The sequence below is a fragment of the Cetorhinus maximus genome, chromosome 6, assembly GCF_964194155.1.
Source record: "Cetorhinus maximus chromosome 6, sCetMax3.hap1.1, whole genome shotgun sequence".
Lineage (NCBI taxonomy): Eukaryota > Metazoa > Chordata > Chondrichthyes > Lamniformes > Cetorhinidae > Cetorhinus > Cetorhinus maximus.
Window position 1 is genome coordinate 64,571,866 of NC_135884.1, and position 16,521 is coordinate 64,588,386.

Consider the following 16,521-nt stretch of genomic DNA (forward strand, 5'->3'; position numbering starts at 1 on the left):
GCTAAATGACAATGTTGGGGTTGGACCTGCAGGGCTTTTGGGTTGTAAATTATTTACAGTATTCTCTCTATAAAGAGGGGAGAGTATAATCCGTAAATCAAAGATTATTTTTAAAAAGTCAATAAACCAACTGTCATACCTGATCTGCCAGTCTAGTTGCAAGCCCCCGCCTCCGCCAGACGTCATATCCGTTGGCCCGTCCACCTAAGCGGAAGTGGCCCAGTCAGGCAGCTGCGCGGACAGACTCTGGCTGTAGGTTGGGTCCTCGCTGCAGCTTCTAACGGTCGAAGCGGCGCGAGCCCCAGGCTTCAGGCCTACCCGACTGGAGAGAGAGAGAAAGAGACGCGGGCCCCGCGCCCTGGGGCCGGTAGCGAGAGAAGCGGCCCCCGGGTCTCAGCCCAGTTCTCACTCCCACCCCCTCCCCCCCCAAGGGCTGTTGTCCCCCGAGCCCCGCCGCTCGGAGATGGTCTCCGGCTGACAATGGGCGGCAGCAGCTCCAAAGGCCGCACCTTCTGGCCCTTTGGATCGGGCACCGTCAGTGACTCGGCCAACGGCGACAACGAGCAGAGCCTGGCCCGCTACAGGAGTAGCCGGCTGGCGGCTACTCCTTTCGTCTTCAGCCGCAGGAGGTAAGAGCCCGGAGAGCTGGAGGAGAGGAGCAGGGGCAGGTGTGTGTCCGGGGGCGGGGGGGAGGGAGTGTGGAGAAACCAGGGGGAAGGTGGGAACGGACCATGGGGGATTTTGGGGGGGGGGTGGGTGGAGACCAAGGGGTGAAGGGGAGGGAGGCACAGGGAAGAGGAGCAGGTGGGTCTAGGGAGGTTGGGCAAACACGAGTTAGGAGGGACCAGGAGTGAGAGAGTGCTGGAGAGATTGGGGAATGGAAGCAGGGTGTGGGTTGGATCGCAGACAGAGGGGAAAGGTTAGGAAGTAAGCTGTTTGGGATGGGAGAGTAAATTTTTAAGGAGGAATTGGAAGGAAGAAGGGGCAATAGCGACCGAGGAAGTTGGATGAGGTGTAATTGATGGCCAGTGGGGACAGGGCAATTCTGAGCTCCAACCCCCATTTGGGTGGCATCTAATCTGAATACTTCTATGCTTCATGAAGCCATTAACCTTATCATTTTGATGGTACCTGAATGTCCTTTTTACATTGAGGTGCCCCTAGTGGAACAGCACTCAATGTATCCTGGGTACTTTTACCCCTTCCCAATAGTGATGTAACTCTGTTATGATGCAGCATTAAGTTTAAAGAGTCAGCACCTATAGGTGTTTTAGCTTACAGCAAAAGAGAATTATCTCACCTGTGCTGTGTTAGGTGAAGCCTTGCTGGAAGCTTCCACCAGCTGGGGTTCCTGTCTTTTTGCCCAATGCTGCTTTGGGTTTTCCCCTCTTTATTGGCTCTTGGCTCTACCCTACCTGGGGTTTCCTCTGCTCAGATCTGGATCCACTTCTCGTGTGGTTACTGCTGCCTGATGATCTCCCCCTTGCTCCTGTCCTGCGGGTGACTCTACACATAACTCATAACTGATCTTGTGTGACTTTTGAGAGTGATATTGACACATGTTTGGGGCATTTCCAAAGGGTGTGGGGGCCACTGCAAGTTGTGTTTTCCAAAGGAAAAAGTTAGCCCAATCCTTACCACCGCCTCTTGGGGCGAAGGTGGGTGTTGGTCGGCCAATTGCTTGCCTGTGGCAGTGGGAAGGGACTGTTTCCAGGCTTAAGTCTTACGTTCCCTTGTCTAGTTTCTGCCCTTCTGCCCTATTTCATATATTTGCTTGGTCTTAGGCTAATAATTGAGGTAAAAGCAAAATACTGTGAATGCTGGAAATCTGAAATAAAAACAAAGTGCTGGGAATACTCAGCAGGTCTGGTGGCATCCAGTTCTAAAGAAGTCACGTTTGACTCAACTGTTTCTCTCTCCACAGATGCTGTCGGGTGCACTGAGTATTTCCAGCACTTTGTTTTTATTATTAATAATTGAGGCCCTGTTGCCAGTAGAAACAACCCATTACCTTGTGGCAACTGGACAACTTGTTAGTGTGATTATTGCTGTGCTAGCAAGCTTATATTTGGTTAATTGCATTAAGGACGATTGCTGCTTTTATCTAACAATTTTGAAAAAGCCTGGCAGTTTTTATGTTTGGTGCGAAATATCTTGTGCAGGTTAATTGCTGTGTACTTGTTTATTACAAAAGGTAATTATATATTTATCATATGTAAAAGGGCATCAAAAGACTTTGCATTTGTCCTTTCAGTTGGTCATTGCTGCGCTGTGTATCCATCCTCTCTAGTTTCAATAATGTTGTCTCCAGGGAGGCAAAGCTTCTGAGAAAAACCTGGCAAAATCCCCTTCCACCATCAAGTTAGCTCCAAGGTACAGAGGGCAATCCATGTTCCATTGAGCAGGCCCTTAACTTTGTCCTGCTTTATATCTCATCCTGATACAAGCATGTTGATGCACAGTATTGATTATATTTTTGTTTAAAAAATGTTTGCTGAGATGGCCAAGTTTATCATTACAGCTCTTATGCTGCTCTTTCTCTAGTGCTATGGGATCTTTTGCACCTACCCAAACTGGCAAACAGCACGGTTTGGCATTTCATTTGAAGTAAAGCATCTCTTGTGCTTCAGTTAATGGTTTTATGGTTTTATGGTTTTGTTGTTTGAAACTGCAAACATACCTCACTGCACAAAAAGGGCTCTGGAGGGACTGTGGCTCAGAGCAGTCACACCAGCCAGGGCAGGTGGCAGAAGAGTGGCACGTGTAGATTGTTCAACATCTCTGTGGGAATTGCTGGCAAGGTACTTCAAATTTGCACACGGTGTCAAGTTATTATGTTGATGCCCCATTTCATATACTGTTATACATTTGTGAAAACTTGTGCACACAAACAGCAATGAAATAAATGATAAATGAATTTGTTCTGGTGGTTAATTGAGGGATCAATATTGACCAGGGCTTGAGGAGAACCCCAGCTTTCATTCAAATAGTGCCATGGCATCTTTACACCTGAACAGGTGGACTTGGCTTCTTCAGCATCACTGATTTTATTGCTTGTCAGGCAATGGCCCCTCTGACACTGCAGCATTCCCCAAGCACTGTACTGAACTGTCGGCCAGCCATGTGACCAAGTTTCTGCAGTGGGGCTTGATTTCCACAAACCCTTTAACTTCGACATTGGTGCTATTGCTGAGCCAAGGTTGGCACATGTGATGGAGTTTGGATCCATGACCTGATTCTGAGGTGAAAGTATTGATGTTGAATCTGCTTGATAGTTAAGGAAAATGAGTGTCTTTGGAGGCATCTGAATTTTAGTGTGATCATTGAAACCCTAGAGTAGGTTCTTGGCCTTCTGCAGGTCAAGCAGTGATATCAGGTATAGGACTGTTCTAATGGTGTTCCAAGTAGTGAGGTGGTAGGTACAGAAGACTTTGTCACCTGTTAATTGTCCTAAGGCCATTTGACTGAGAAATCAGACTGCTAATTGGTAATTTACAACAGTAGAATTGTTTGCTTGTATTGGGTGGCTGTTTAAGTTCACATCCCCAATTATTTGCAGTGGAGCTCCTCTGGGACATACATTATTGTCAGTTAACTCTTACGTTTCAGCATAAAAATTAGAAACTTCAAAGTTCCCTTAAATGCTTATCGTGTGAGGCTTAACTATTGGATTTTTCGTATTATCCTCAAGCTTTGGTCAAAAATAGCCGGCATTTTTTTATTCATGGGATGTGGGCTTCACTGGCTGGATCAGCATTTATTGCCCATCCCAAGTTGTCCTTGAGAAGGTGGTGGTGAGCTGCTGCCTTGAACTGCTGCAGCCCATGTGGTACAGGTACACCCACAGTGCTGTTTGGGAGTTCCAGGATTTTGACCCAGTGACCGTGAAGGAACGGCAATATATTTCCAAATCAGGATGGTGAGTGACTTGGAGGGGAACTTCCAGATGGTAGTGTTCCCATCTATTTGCTGCCCTAGCCCTTCCAAACACATGACCACTACCATTTAGAAGGTGCTGTCAAAGCAGCCTTGGTGAATTCCTGCAATGCATCTTGTAGATGGTACACACTGCTACTGTGTGTCGGTGGTGGAGGGAGTGAGTGTTTGTGGAAGGGGTGCCAATCAAGTGAGCTGCTTTGTCCTGGGTGGTGTCAAGCTTCTTCAGTGTTGTGGGAGCTGCACTCGTCACGAAGTGAGGAGCATTCCATCACACTCCTGACTTGTGCCTTGTAGATAGTGGACAGGCTTTGGGAAGTCAGGAGGTGAGTTACTCGTCACACGATTCCTAGCCTCTGACCTCTTGTAGCCATAGTATTTATATAGCTAGTCCAGTTTCTGGTCAATGGTAACCCCCAGGATGTTGATAGTGGGAGATTCAGTGATGGTAATGCCATTGAACGTCAAGGGCCGATGGTTAGATTCTCTCTTGTTGGTGATGGTCATTGCCTGACACTTGTGTGGCATGAGTGTTTCTTGCCACTTGTCACCCCAAACCTGGATATTGTCCAGGTCTTGCTGCATTTAGACATGGACTGCTTCAGTACCTGAGGAGTGGCAAATAGAACTGAACATTGTGCAATCATCAGCGAACATTCCCAGTTCTGATCTTATGATGGAAGGAAGGTCATTGATAAAGCAGCTGAAGGTGGTTAGGCCAAGGACACTACCCTGAGGAACTCCTGCAGTGATGTCCTGGAGCTGCGATGACTGACGTGCAACAATCACAGCCATCTTCCTTTGTGCTAGGTATGACTCCAACCAGCGGAGAGTTTTCCCCCTAATTCCCATTGACTCCAGTTTTGCTAGGGCTCCTTGATGCCACACTCAGTCAAATGTTGCCTTGATGTCAAGGGCAGCCACTCTCTCCTCACGTCTGGAGTTCAGCTCTCTTGTCCATGTTTGAACCAAGGCTGTAATGAGGTCAGGAGCTGAGTGACCCTGGCGGAACCCAAACTGGGCATCAGTGAACAGGTTACTGCTAAGCAAGTGCTGCTCGATAGCACTGTTGATGACCCCTTGTGTTAACTTTACTGATCGAGAGTAGACTGATGGGGTGGTAATTGGCCGGGTTGGATTTGTCCTGCTTTTTGTGTACAGGACATGCCTGGGCAGTTTTCCATATTGCTAGGTAGATGCCAGTGTACTGGAACAGCTTGGCTAGGGGTGCTGCAAGTTCTGGAGCACAAGCCTTCAGTGCTATTGCCGGAAAGTTGTCAGGGCCCATAGCCTTTGCAGTATCCAGTGCCTTCAGCCATTTCTTGAAATAACGTGGAGTGAATCGAATTGGCTGAAGACTGGCATCTGTGATGCTGGGAACCTGCAAAGGAGGCCAAGATGGATCATCCACTTGGCACTTCTGGCTGAATATTGTAGCAAATGCTTCAGTCTTATCTTTTGCACTGTGCTGGGCTCCTTCATCATCAAGGATGGGGATATTTGTGGAGCCGCTGCCTCCAGTGAGTTGTTTAATTGTCCACCACCATTCATGACTGGACGTGGCAGGACTGCAGTGCTTCGATCTGATCTGTTGGTTGTGGGATCGCCTAGCTCTGTCTATCACTTGCTGCTTATGCTGTTTGGCACGCAAGTAGCCCTATGTTATAGCTTCATCAGGTTGACACCTCATTTATATGCCTGGTGTTGCTCCTGGCATGCCCTCCTGCACTCTCCATTGAAACAGGGTTGATCTCCTGGCTTGGTGGTAATGGTAGAGTGGGAGATATGCCGGGCCATGAGGTTACAGATTGTGTTCGAGTACAATTCAGCTGCTGATGATGGCCCTCAGTGCATCATGGATGCCCAGTCTTGAGTTGCTAGATCTGTTTAGCACGGTGGTAGTACCACACAACACGATGGAAGGTATCCTCAATGTGAAGGTGGGACTTCGTCTCCACAACAACTGTGCGATGGTCACTCCTACTGATACTGTCATGGACAGATGCATCTGCAGCAGGCAGGTTGGTGAGGATGAGGTCAAGTATGTTTTTCATTGATTCCCTCACCACCTGCCACAGACTCAGTCTAGGAGCTATGTCATTTAAGGTTCGGTCAGTAGTGGTGCTACCAAGCCACCCTTGGTGATGGGCATTGAAGTCCCCCACCCAGAGTACATTCTGTGCTCATGCCACCCTCAGTGCTCCCTCCAAGTGGTGTTCAACATGGAGGAGCACTGACTCATCAGCTGAGGCAGGGCGGTACATGGTAATCAGGAGGTTTCCTTCCCCATGTTTGACCTATTTCTATATTTCTCTCCTGAAGTTGTTGACATGTTGAAGTATGACCACAGAGGTCTGGCCTTCAGAAAAGTGGTCATTCCTTATCTACGAGGCAAGAGGGTGAGTGTCAGTTGGATACTTGCCTGTGATGAATCATGCCTGCCCTTGATCCTGAGTATGAGCTCATATCAATTTTCAAGACTCGAACTGAAACAGGCGCCCTAAGTGATTTATTCCTCGTGTCATTTGGCACAGAAACCTGTTGTGCCCCTTTCCTATCTAAAATAGATGAGCTAAATTGGCATGGAGCAAGGATTGAACCTGTTGAAACTCAGGCAACAGTTCACCCATCTGGGGTGCTGTGTTCTGAATCTGATGAGTAACATAGCAGTAGGCCAAGATACTGTACTATTAATGAGGTCTAATCGTTTAGAAACTTTCCCCAAATGATTTTAATCAACTTTTAAGAGTTGGCATTTTCATTTGGTTTCAGCCTTATTTTAAAATGTTTTTCTCCAACTTTTTTGAGTTTCAACAAATTTACACTACTCCATGCCTGAGAGATTGGGAAAGTGACATGTTTCAGGGCCTATGCCAAGCCATGCTAATCCTATAATTGAGCCAGTTACTAGCATTGCATGTGGTTAACAAATTCTGATCACCTTCCTACCTCCTGTGGCTCCCCTGTGCACATGTGTATTTAATATCCTTTGGCCCATGTGCCTGATGACTTCACTAAGATTGATAAATTGTCATGGGGAATCATGAGCATCAAACAGCAACATGCTTTTTCATGGTTATCCTACTGCTGGTGCTTTGTTTTTATATAATGCAGCTGGCATATTTTAAAGGATGTGGTGTTTTATTTTGCATAGAATTTGAGGATGTGATCTTGAATAGGGTGATGGATAATCCTTTCTTTTCAGACTTGCTTATCTGAAAGAGCAGACCCTGCTGAGGTGGGGTTTCACTGGCATTAGCGACCTTCTGGGACATTGCTCCAGTGGACATTCTAAATGTATGCACCTAGATAATGTCTGAACAGGTAATTTGACTAGGGAGGGAAGCTGAATTTGATCCCTGTTGTACCCAATAGCCACATTTTTCAGTAATGCTTCCTCAGGATAATGATCCAGAGTGGCCAGCCTAACACTATCAATTCCCTAGAATGGTACTTGGAGTGTTATACCCGAGCTCAGTGCAGATTTGGATCTTCTGGCCTGTGTGAGCACCTTTGTGCACTAGGTTGTCAATGAAGTTGATATTTTTAGATATAGAATGCAGGTACTGTACATTTTTCCAGTCTGTCTCTTTTGAGCTTTTTGGGGATTTCAGATGTAAGCAGTGGTCTCAAACTTAAGGGCCTCCAATGACTTTCCTGCCCAGTCATGTATTGAGCAGTTAAGCCTGATTAACTTAGTGTAGTTGATAGGTTCCCAATTTTTTTTAAGCATAAGTGGGAGTTATACTCCAAATTCTGGAGTATAATCTGAGCAAGGTTCTGAAGTAAAGGAGGTTGTACTGGGCAAGCCTCCTGTTCTCATCTGGTAGCCATACATTCAGTTAGCATAAACCACTGGATAACAATTATGAGCTGAAATCTGGCTGATATTTTTTCCTCTTTCTGCGCCCCCCCCTCCTCCAAATACCAAGGACTTTTAGGCCAATTAAAAAAGCACCAGTGGTAAACAGCTAACCCAACACAGACTAGGAGTCTAATCTGGGGCATTCTGCTTGATGTAAATGCTACATTGAGTCACATATACTCAGTCCTCTATAGGTTGTCTTTTGTAATCATAACGATGAAAAGAAATTCCGAAGTATATTATAGATTTTATAACCACCTTTCTGAATTTTCCATTTGACATAAGTTCAGCCAGTAAACCAAGCTGCACAATGTGAATGCATGGGTGATCTGGTTACAAAGATCTATTCCCTTTGTAAGTCACAACCCAGCAAGCAAATTGTCTTTCTATTGAGCTGGTGTCTCTGAAAGGCTTCTGTGAGAGTTAGTAATATTCCCCTGGGATGAGGACTTTAATTGGGTACTTAGCTCATGAACTATAGTATAGTGACAGTACTTGGAAGTGGTCACTAAACCCGAAGTCAGATCAATACCTCTTAATATTATTTTCTGATTATACATTTTGGAAAGTTTGCAATCTGGAGGAGTTTTCTGTATTGATAATTGTATATATCTGGATGCTACACAACTAAGAACCTTGTCATTCTTGGATGCAAAGATGCTTTCATAAGCAGACCTATCAATAGCAGAATTTTTAATTAAAAGATCATTGAGTACAGGTGGAGAATTTTGGATTTTCAGCTGTAGATTATTAAACAAAAGCTCATTTTAATAACGTAGCTGCATTTCACTACAGAGAGACATGTTTGTTCAGAGTTTAGCTAAGATATTTTTTTGCCCTTGCAGCTCGATGTACTATGATGAAGATGGCGATTTGGCTCATGAATTCTATGAAGAAACATTTGTCACAAAGAATGGAAGAAAAAAAGCAAAACTGAAAAGAATTCATAAAAATTTAATACCTCAGGTGAGAGAAAGACAGGTTCTGCAATTTGCATATCCTTTCATTTCCTTACGGTAGAGGAGGACTGTCTTAACTCCAATCCTAATGATGATTAGATATATTTATATAGTCAATGTTGAAATGCCTCAAAACTTTTGAACCTAATTCAGTGTAGTGACTTGGCATTTAGAGTTGGGTGTAGTGATCATTCTGTACAAGTAACATTTCACAATAGTTCTAGTATGATGGTGGAGTCTCTACTTAGATCTGACACTAAACTTTTCAGCCTGTTTCCATTTTAAGGGGGTGAGGGAACCAAGAGAGAGATGCTTTCTTCTACACCACCTCCTTCAAGTTCCTTCCTGTCACCAGGGATTGGATGCGGTATTATGCCAGATGCTTCCACTATAAGCAATAGCGTTTTTGCGACTAGGTTTCATTACTAACTAGGGGATGATGTTTGATAAGGTCCCAAACTTTTGAGGTGACTGGCCACAAGTCTGTTTTGCCTGTTTGCCTTCAGAGCCCTTGTCCTCTTGTTAGGATCATCTGTCTCTTCCAACCTTCCAGACTTCATGCACTTGGCGGGGTGATGTATCCTATCTATACCAGACGAAGCTGACGAATCCCTTATTTCAGCTCATGTGAGGTAGCAGTGTATGCCTGCTGGTACATGTCACTAGCTGCTTGGAGGCATAAGTGAGCTAATGACACTGGGATATCAATCAGCCTTACCCACATTCAAAACTGGAGTGTATGGCTAGCAGAGACTTGGGTACTAATCTTGTCACACAAATCCCCCAATATAAAAGCAAAATACTTTTCGGGTCTGACAGCATCTGTGGAGAGAGAAACAGTTAAGGTTTTGAGTCGAATGTGACTCTTCAGAGCAGATGGAAGGTAGAAATGTGATGGGGTATATGCTGTCAAAAGGGAGGAGAAGGAAGAACTAAAGGGAAGGTCTGGGATGAAGGGTGGGAGAAATACATAAATTCATGGAACAGAAGGAGCGATATTTGCCCAGAGTGAGTGTAAATGCCAGAACAATGAACAGCTCTCTCCAAAAGTAAAAAAACAAGATTCAAACAGGCACATGGCAAAAAACAAAATCAAAATGGAGGACAGAGTTTGTGCTCTAAAATTGTTCAACTCAATGTTGAGCCCAGAAGAAGGTTGTAAAGTGCCTAAGTGGAAGATGAGGTGTTTTCCTTGAGCTTGCATTGAGCTTCGCTGGAACACTGCAACAGGCCGAGGACAGAAATGGGAGGGTGAAAACAGGGTGATGAATTGAAATGGCAAACTGGGAGCTTGGGGTCATGCTTGTGGGCTAAGTGGAGGTGTTCTGCAAAGCAAACGCCCAATCTATTTTGTGAGCAGCGAATGTAGAATATTAAATTGAAAGTACAAGTAAATCACAGCTTCATCTGGAAGGAGTGTTTGGAGCCTTGGATAGTGAGGAGAGGGGAGGTAAAAGGATAGGTGTTACCCCACTTGCGATTAGATGGGAAGATGCCTTGGGAAGAAGAGATATTGGATGTTGCGGAGGGAATGGTCACTTCAGAATGTTGACAGTGGAAGGGAATGTGTTCGGTCGCATCGTGCTGGAAGTGGCAGAATGATGGAGGAAGAGTCTTTGATTATAGAGGCTGGTGGGGTAAAAAGTGAGGACAAGGGGAAACCTTATCATGGTTCTGGGAGGCAGGGAGATGGATGATTCCACAACTGCCCCCCCCCCCCCCCCCCCCCCCCACATAGACCTCACACCATCCACTGTTTCCCAGTTAATGCTGGAGTGATACCCAAATATCATCATCCATCTTCAGAAATATCCTGTCCAGTGAACTGTCCAATCATGACAGTTTTGCATTTGTGAGATGAAAATTGGTCTCGAGGAGAGGACTCTTTAGTTTTTCTTCAAAAGTTTGCAGAAGTATCAAATTAAAATCCTGATATAAGTTGGCACTTGAGCTATCCCATAGGCTTATTGAGAGCGATGCTCTGTATAGTACTGAACCAACAACAAGTCCTTACCTGTGTACAGATCAGTAAGGATTTCTCTAATTTGTTCTGGATTAGCTATTAGAACCATAGAAAAGTTACAGCACAGAAAGAGGCCATTCAGCACATCGTGTCTGCACTGGCTGGAAAAGAGAAAAATAAAAAAACTAGCTGCCCATTCTAATCCCACTTTCCAGCACCTAGTATGTAGCCTTGTAGGTTACAGCACTTTAGGTACAGATCCAGGTCCCTTTAAAATGAGTTGAGGGTTTCTGCCTCCACCACCAAACCAGGCAGTGAATTCCAAATGCCCACCACCCTCTGCGTGAAGAAGTTTTTCCTCATGTCCCCTCTAATCCTTCTACCAATCACCTTAAATGTGAGCCCCTTGGTAATTGACCTCTCTGCTAGGGAAATGGCATCCCTGTCAACTCTATCTAGGTCCCTCGTAATCTTGTACACTTCAACCAAGTCACCCCCCTCTGTCTCTTCAGTTCCAAGGACAGCAGCTCCAACCTAACCAATTTTCCCTCATTGTAATTTTCAAGCCCTGGCAGCATTCTTGTAAATCTCCTCTGCACTCTACAGAGCAATTATGTCCTTCCTGTAAAGTGGTGACCAGAACTGTGCACAAAATTCCAGCTGTGGCCTAACCAGTATTTTATACTGTTCCAGCATTACATCTGCTTTTGTATTCTACACCCTGTCCAATAAAGGAAAGCATTCCATATGCTTTCTTTTACCTTACCCACTTGTCCTGCCATCTTCAGGAATCTGTGGACATGCACTCCAAGGTGTCTCATTTTCTCTACCCTGCCCAATATCCTCCCATTTATTGTGTGTTCCCTAGCTTTATTTGCCCCCCCGCCCCAAGGCATAACCTCACACTTCTCTGGATTGAATTCCATCTGCCACTTTTTTGCCAACTCAACTAAACCAGTGATATCATTCTGGAGACAATAGCTATCCTTTTCACTATCAGCTATATGGCCAAGTTTTGCCATCTGCAAATTTCCCAATCATGTACCTACTCCTACATTTAAGTACAAATCATTAATATCTACTACAACACAGCGAGGGACCCAACACTGGGCCCTGTGGAACAGCACTGGAAACCGATTTCCATTCCCAAATTATATCCATCAACCATTAACCCTTGTTTCTTTTTGCTGAACCAATTTTGGATCCAACTGCCCACATTTCCCTGTATCCCATGGGCTTTTACTTTTCTGACCAATCTGCCATTTGGGACCTTGTCAAATGCCTCACTAAAATCCATGTAGACCAGATCCACTGCACTACCCTCATCAATTCTTCTTGTTACTTCCTCAAAAAATTTGATTAAATTAGGACACAGCCTTCCCCAAAACAAAACCAATGTGACTATCCCTGATTAATCCGTTCCTTTCTAAGTGATAGTTTATCCTGTCTTAGAATTGATTAATAATTTCTCCACCGAAGTCAGACTGACCGACCTATAATTATTAGGCCTATCCCTTGCACCCTTTTTAAATAATGGTACAATGTTCACAGACCTCCAGTCCTCTGGTACTTTGCCTGTATCTAGTGAGGATTGGAAAATGATCCTCAGAGCACCTGCTATTTCCGCCCTGGCTTCCTTCAACAGCCTGGGATACAATCCATCTGGCCCTGGCAATTTATCCACCTTCCAGGATGCCAGTCCCTCCAGTACATCCTCTCTCACTATGCTTATTGTATCTAATATTTCACATTCCTCTTTAACTAGAAGGTCTGCATCATCCCTCTCCTTAGTGAAGATAGAGACAAAGCACTAGTTGAGAACCCTGCCCACATCTTCAGCATCAGCACCCTTTCCTGAGTTATTGTCTTGCTCTTGATGTACTGGTAAAACACCTTTGGGTTTTTTATTTTTACCTGCCAATATTTTTTCATACCCTTTTTGCTTTCTGATTTACCTTGTTTATTTCACCCCTGTATTTCCTATGCTCCTCTAGGCTTTCTACAGTATTATGTTTTTTGTGACTGTCATAAGCTTTCTTTTCTGCTTTATCTTACTTTGTATGCTTCCAGATAACCGGGGTGCTCTAGATTTGGCAGTACTGCCCTTTTACTTTGTGGAGACATGTCTACACTGTGCCTGTAGAATCTCTCTTTTGAATGCCTCCCATTAGCCTGTCACTGATTTCCCTCAAAGTAGCTGTAACCAGCCCACTTTTGCCAGATCACCCCTCGGCTTAGTAAAATTTGTTTTTCCCCATTTTAAAACTTTTACTCCTGTTCTACCTTTATTCTTTTCCATAATGATGCTGAATCTAACTGTATTATGGTCACTCACTACTACTTCATCCACTTGCCCAGCTCCATGTCCTAAGACTAAATCTAGTAATGCACTCGTGCTGGCAAAAAAAAAAGTGTAGTTGAAGTCTGCAACTATTATTGTCCTATTGTTTTTGCACATTGTTTTTGCACTCGGATTTGCCTACATATTTGCTCTTCTATCTCCCTCTCACTATTTGGGGGTCTAGAGTACACTCCTAGTAGTGTGGCTGCCCCCTTTTTATTTCTGAGCTCAACCCATATAGCCTCATTTGATGATTCATTTAGTATGTCATCCCTCCTCACAGCTGTAATTGATTCCACAACCAATAATACTACAGCCCCACCTTTTTAGTCCCCCCTCTATCCTGCCTGAAAACCCTACATCCAGGAATGTTTAGCTGCCACTTTTACCCTTCTTTAAGCCAAGTTTCTATTATAACAGTTATACTATGCTGCCATTTGTCTATTTGCGTCCTCAGCTCATTGGCTTTTTTGCTATACTCCTTGCATTTAAATATCTTTTTAACATTGCCAAATTCCTGTGTTGTAAACCTTTTAACCTTTTGCTGCTTCTGTCACTGAGAGTCACTCGTGAATTTTGTTCCCTGCTCCAGCTCTGAATTTGACTTATCTGAATCTGCCCTCAGGTTCCCATCCCACTGCCAATCTAGTTAAACCCTTCCCTAACAGCACTAGCAGTTCTCTCTGTTGTGGTAGCCTGGGCACTACAATTAACCAGAAAACAAAAATAACCAAGGTTCTAACGAAAGCATGTAAAGGCCATGGGGAATCATTGAACAGAAGTATGTGAAGACCATGGGAAAGCTGCAAAAGGGATTCAGTAAGAGTGTAGTAGAGATAAGAGATTGCAGAGATACTAAATATTCTGGGACTTTTTTAAGCTGCAGAAGCAGAGGTTAGGAGGTGATTTGTAAAGGTGTTCAAGATTGAGATGTTTGACCAGGATACGTAAGGAGAAACTCTTTCCGTTGCTTGATGGGTTGGTAACTTGAATAAAGGAAGGAACTGAGAAATTATTTTTGCACAAAAGGTTGTTAGGCGTGGATTGTCAAATCAAAAGCAGTGATAGAGACAGAATCTATTTAAAAGGGCATGAGGTGTGGAGAAGGGAAATTAAGCTGCACATTTCCTTCAGACAACTGGCATGGTTTCCCTCACTGTAAAATTAATTCCTGTCCACCATCTTGTGATCCTTGCTATTGAGTGCATATTGTGTGATTGGGCATAGGTGTGATATCCCTCATTCTCCTACCTACCAGTATCAAAAGACCACTAAACCATCTGGTCTCACCTGAAGCATAGCCATTTGAGTGAGGTACTGGAATGCTGCTAGACTACAGAACTGTACAAGGGAAGGCTCAGTGACTTCTTGAGGAGAGAAAATGAATTAGAACTCTGCAAATGCCAGGATTTTTTTCCTAGACAAAGTTCCATGCCAGTGGCGCTCAATGTGGAAGTTTTCATCCCTTTGCTGTCTTTAGCCATATGTTGGGTGGTTCGAATTACTTGGAATTCTGAGTAGATGGAGACTGAAGCTAAATGGAAGGAAATGAGCTTTGACAGTCTGCAGTAGCCATAGGTGAAGCACTGATGTCTGCATGCCAGTTCCAACCATAACATGTACACTTCCCTCTCTTTTGCTGCCTGTGTCACATGCTATGATTTGTATTGGAATATAATTCCAAAGGTGCCGATAGTATCCTCCTGTTTGTAATGTGCAGTCTCGACAGTGAGTGTGGCAGGCAAATTCCATTGTGGTCCCTTCATCCATTTAAATTCCTGTGAATTTAAAGCAGCATTCATTGGCTGCTGGTCAGAAGTGTGAGCCCTGATTGAGATTTTGGAACACAGAACCACTTCCAGGCTAATTTGGTAAAGATGGTTGGACTGCAATCAAAATTTAAAATACTAGAAACCCACCAGTTTTTGAAAGAAACTAATTAGGGTGGAGACCCAGTCAGAACTGTCTTTTTTAATGGATAGTTTGAATCGTCCAAAAAAAAAAGTCTGAACTTCAAAATTGCATCCTTCTAGTGAAAGTATTTAATTTATCATTTTCACTTTCAATTAATGTGGAAAGAGCTAGATTGGACAGCATCTTTGAGGTTCATGTCTCTCAACTTCTGAAGCTTGTTTCTCGCTCTTCCTGTGTCCATGGTAGCAATCAAAGTACACAAAGTCAGTCATAGAAACATTTTTCTTGGTTGACCTTGTTCTGTGCAGCCTCGAGACATTAGTATTATCTCCAAGAATACCTGTAGGGTTTCGTACTTGCATGTGAAGTGCTTAAACCACTGAGTGATGCATTTTTTTAATTCATAGGACGTGGGAGTTGCTGGGAAGGCCAGTATTTATTGCCCATCCCTAATGTTTCTGAACATAGGCTGAGACACTTCGTACAGTACTGCAGGAGGTCATTTGGCCCATTGCGCCAGCTCTTCGTCTCAGTTGGATAGCTCTTTCAGTTTGAACTGTTAGTGCCATGTATGTGCAAGGTGACAGGTGGTAGTGGTTGGAGCAATTTATCATTTTCATTTAACATCACAGGAATTGCTTCGTTCAAAATTAAATATAGTAGCATTGGTAGCAATGTGTTAATCCATAAATGCACAGGCTGGATACTCTTTACCTCTTCAGTTGACTGATCTATGTTTATTGTTTTTGCAGGGGATGGTTAAACTGGACCATCCGCGAATCCATGTGGATTTCCCAGTGGTTTTATGTGAGGTGTGACTGGAATGCAAGTTTTCATCAATAAGACTGATGCACTATAGATGACTGCAGCTGCTGAATCCTCTTTGGTCCTTCATTTCGGTGGTGGAAACTGGCCCAGTGAGCATATAGCATCTGTTTCATTTGCGTGTAGCTTTTCTGCTACAAGCCAAACTCTGAAACGTTTCCTCTGTGAATATCTATAGGTAATATGTTGAAAATTTATCCTAATTCAGTTATAAACCCAGTCACAGTACAAATATACACTCAGAACTCTTGTGCTTTTTCAAGTAATTGTGTTAGATTACTGTGACCTATGTTCAAAAACAATGTAAATAGTAGCTTTAATTTAATGCAGTCATCAGGGATATTTAAACATTTGAGTTCTGTATATACACATCTGCACAGTGTTCAGCAGTAAATATAATGGCATATCTATGAAAGTTGATTAGTTATTTATGAAATTTTGTTCAAAAATGTGCTTTAATTTTCTCATTCTATGTAATAAAAATTGCCAGTGACCCTGTTTTGTGACTGATTCTTGAATACCATGAGGAAAAATGTACCTGAAAGTGGTGTATACACTGCCTCCTGTTCCAAAAGTGAATGATTTGTATCAAAAGCAGCAGCCCTACAAGTGAGCTGAGACAGTGGAAATGTGGAGAAAACCGGGTAGCGAAGTACTAGACGATCATTACAACTAGGCTCCATTATGTCCTTGCACTCTCCACACCTATGACCATTGA

General features: G+C 43.8%; 1 protein-coding gene across 1 annotated transcript; it reads left to right on the forward strand.

Annotated features, from left to right (window-relative positions):
• Nucleotides 1-220: 220 nt before the first annotated feature.
• LOC144681792 (tumor suppressor candidate 2-like) lies at nt 221-16,301 on the forward strand. Its single transcript, XM_078543798.1, has 3 exons — nt 221-629; nt 8,647-8,767; nt 15,731-16,301. The coding sequence occupies exons 1-3, from the start codon at nt 481-483 to the stop codon at nt 15,794-15,796; spliced, it is 336 nt and encodes a 111-aa protein (XP_078399924.1). The 5' UTR covers nt 221-480; the 3' UTR covers nt 15,797-16,301.
• The last annotated feature ends 220 nt before the right edge of the window (nt 16,302-16,521 follow it).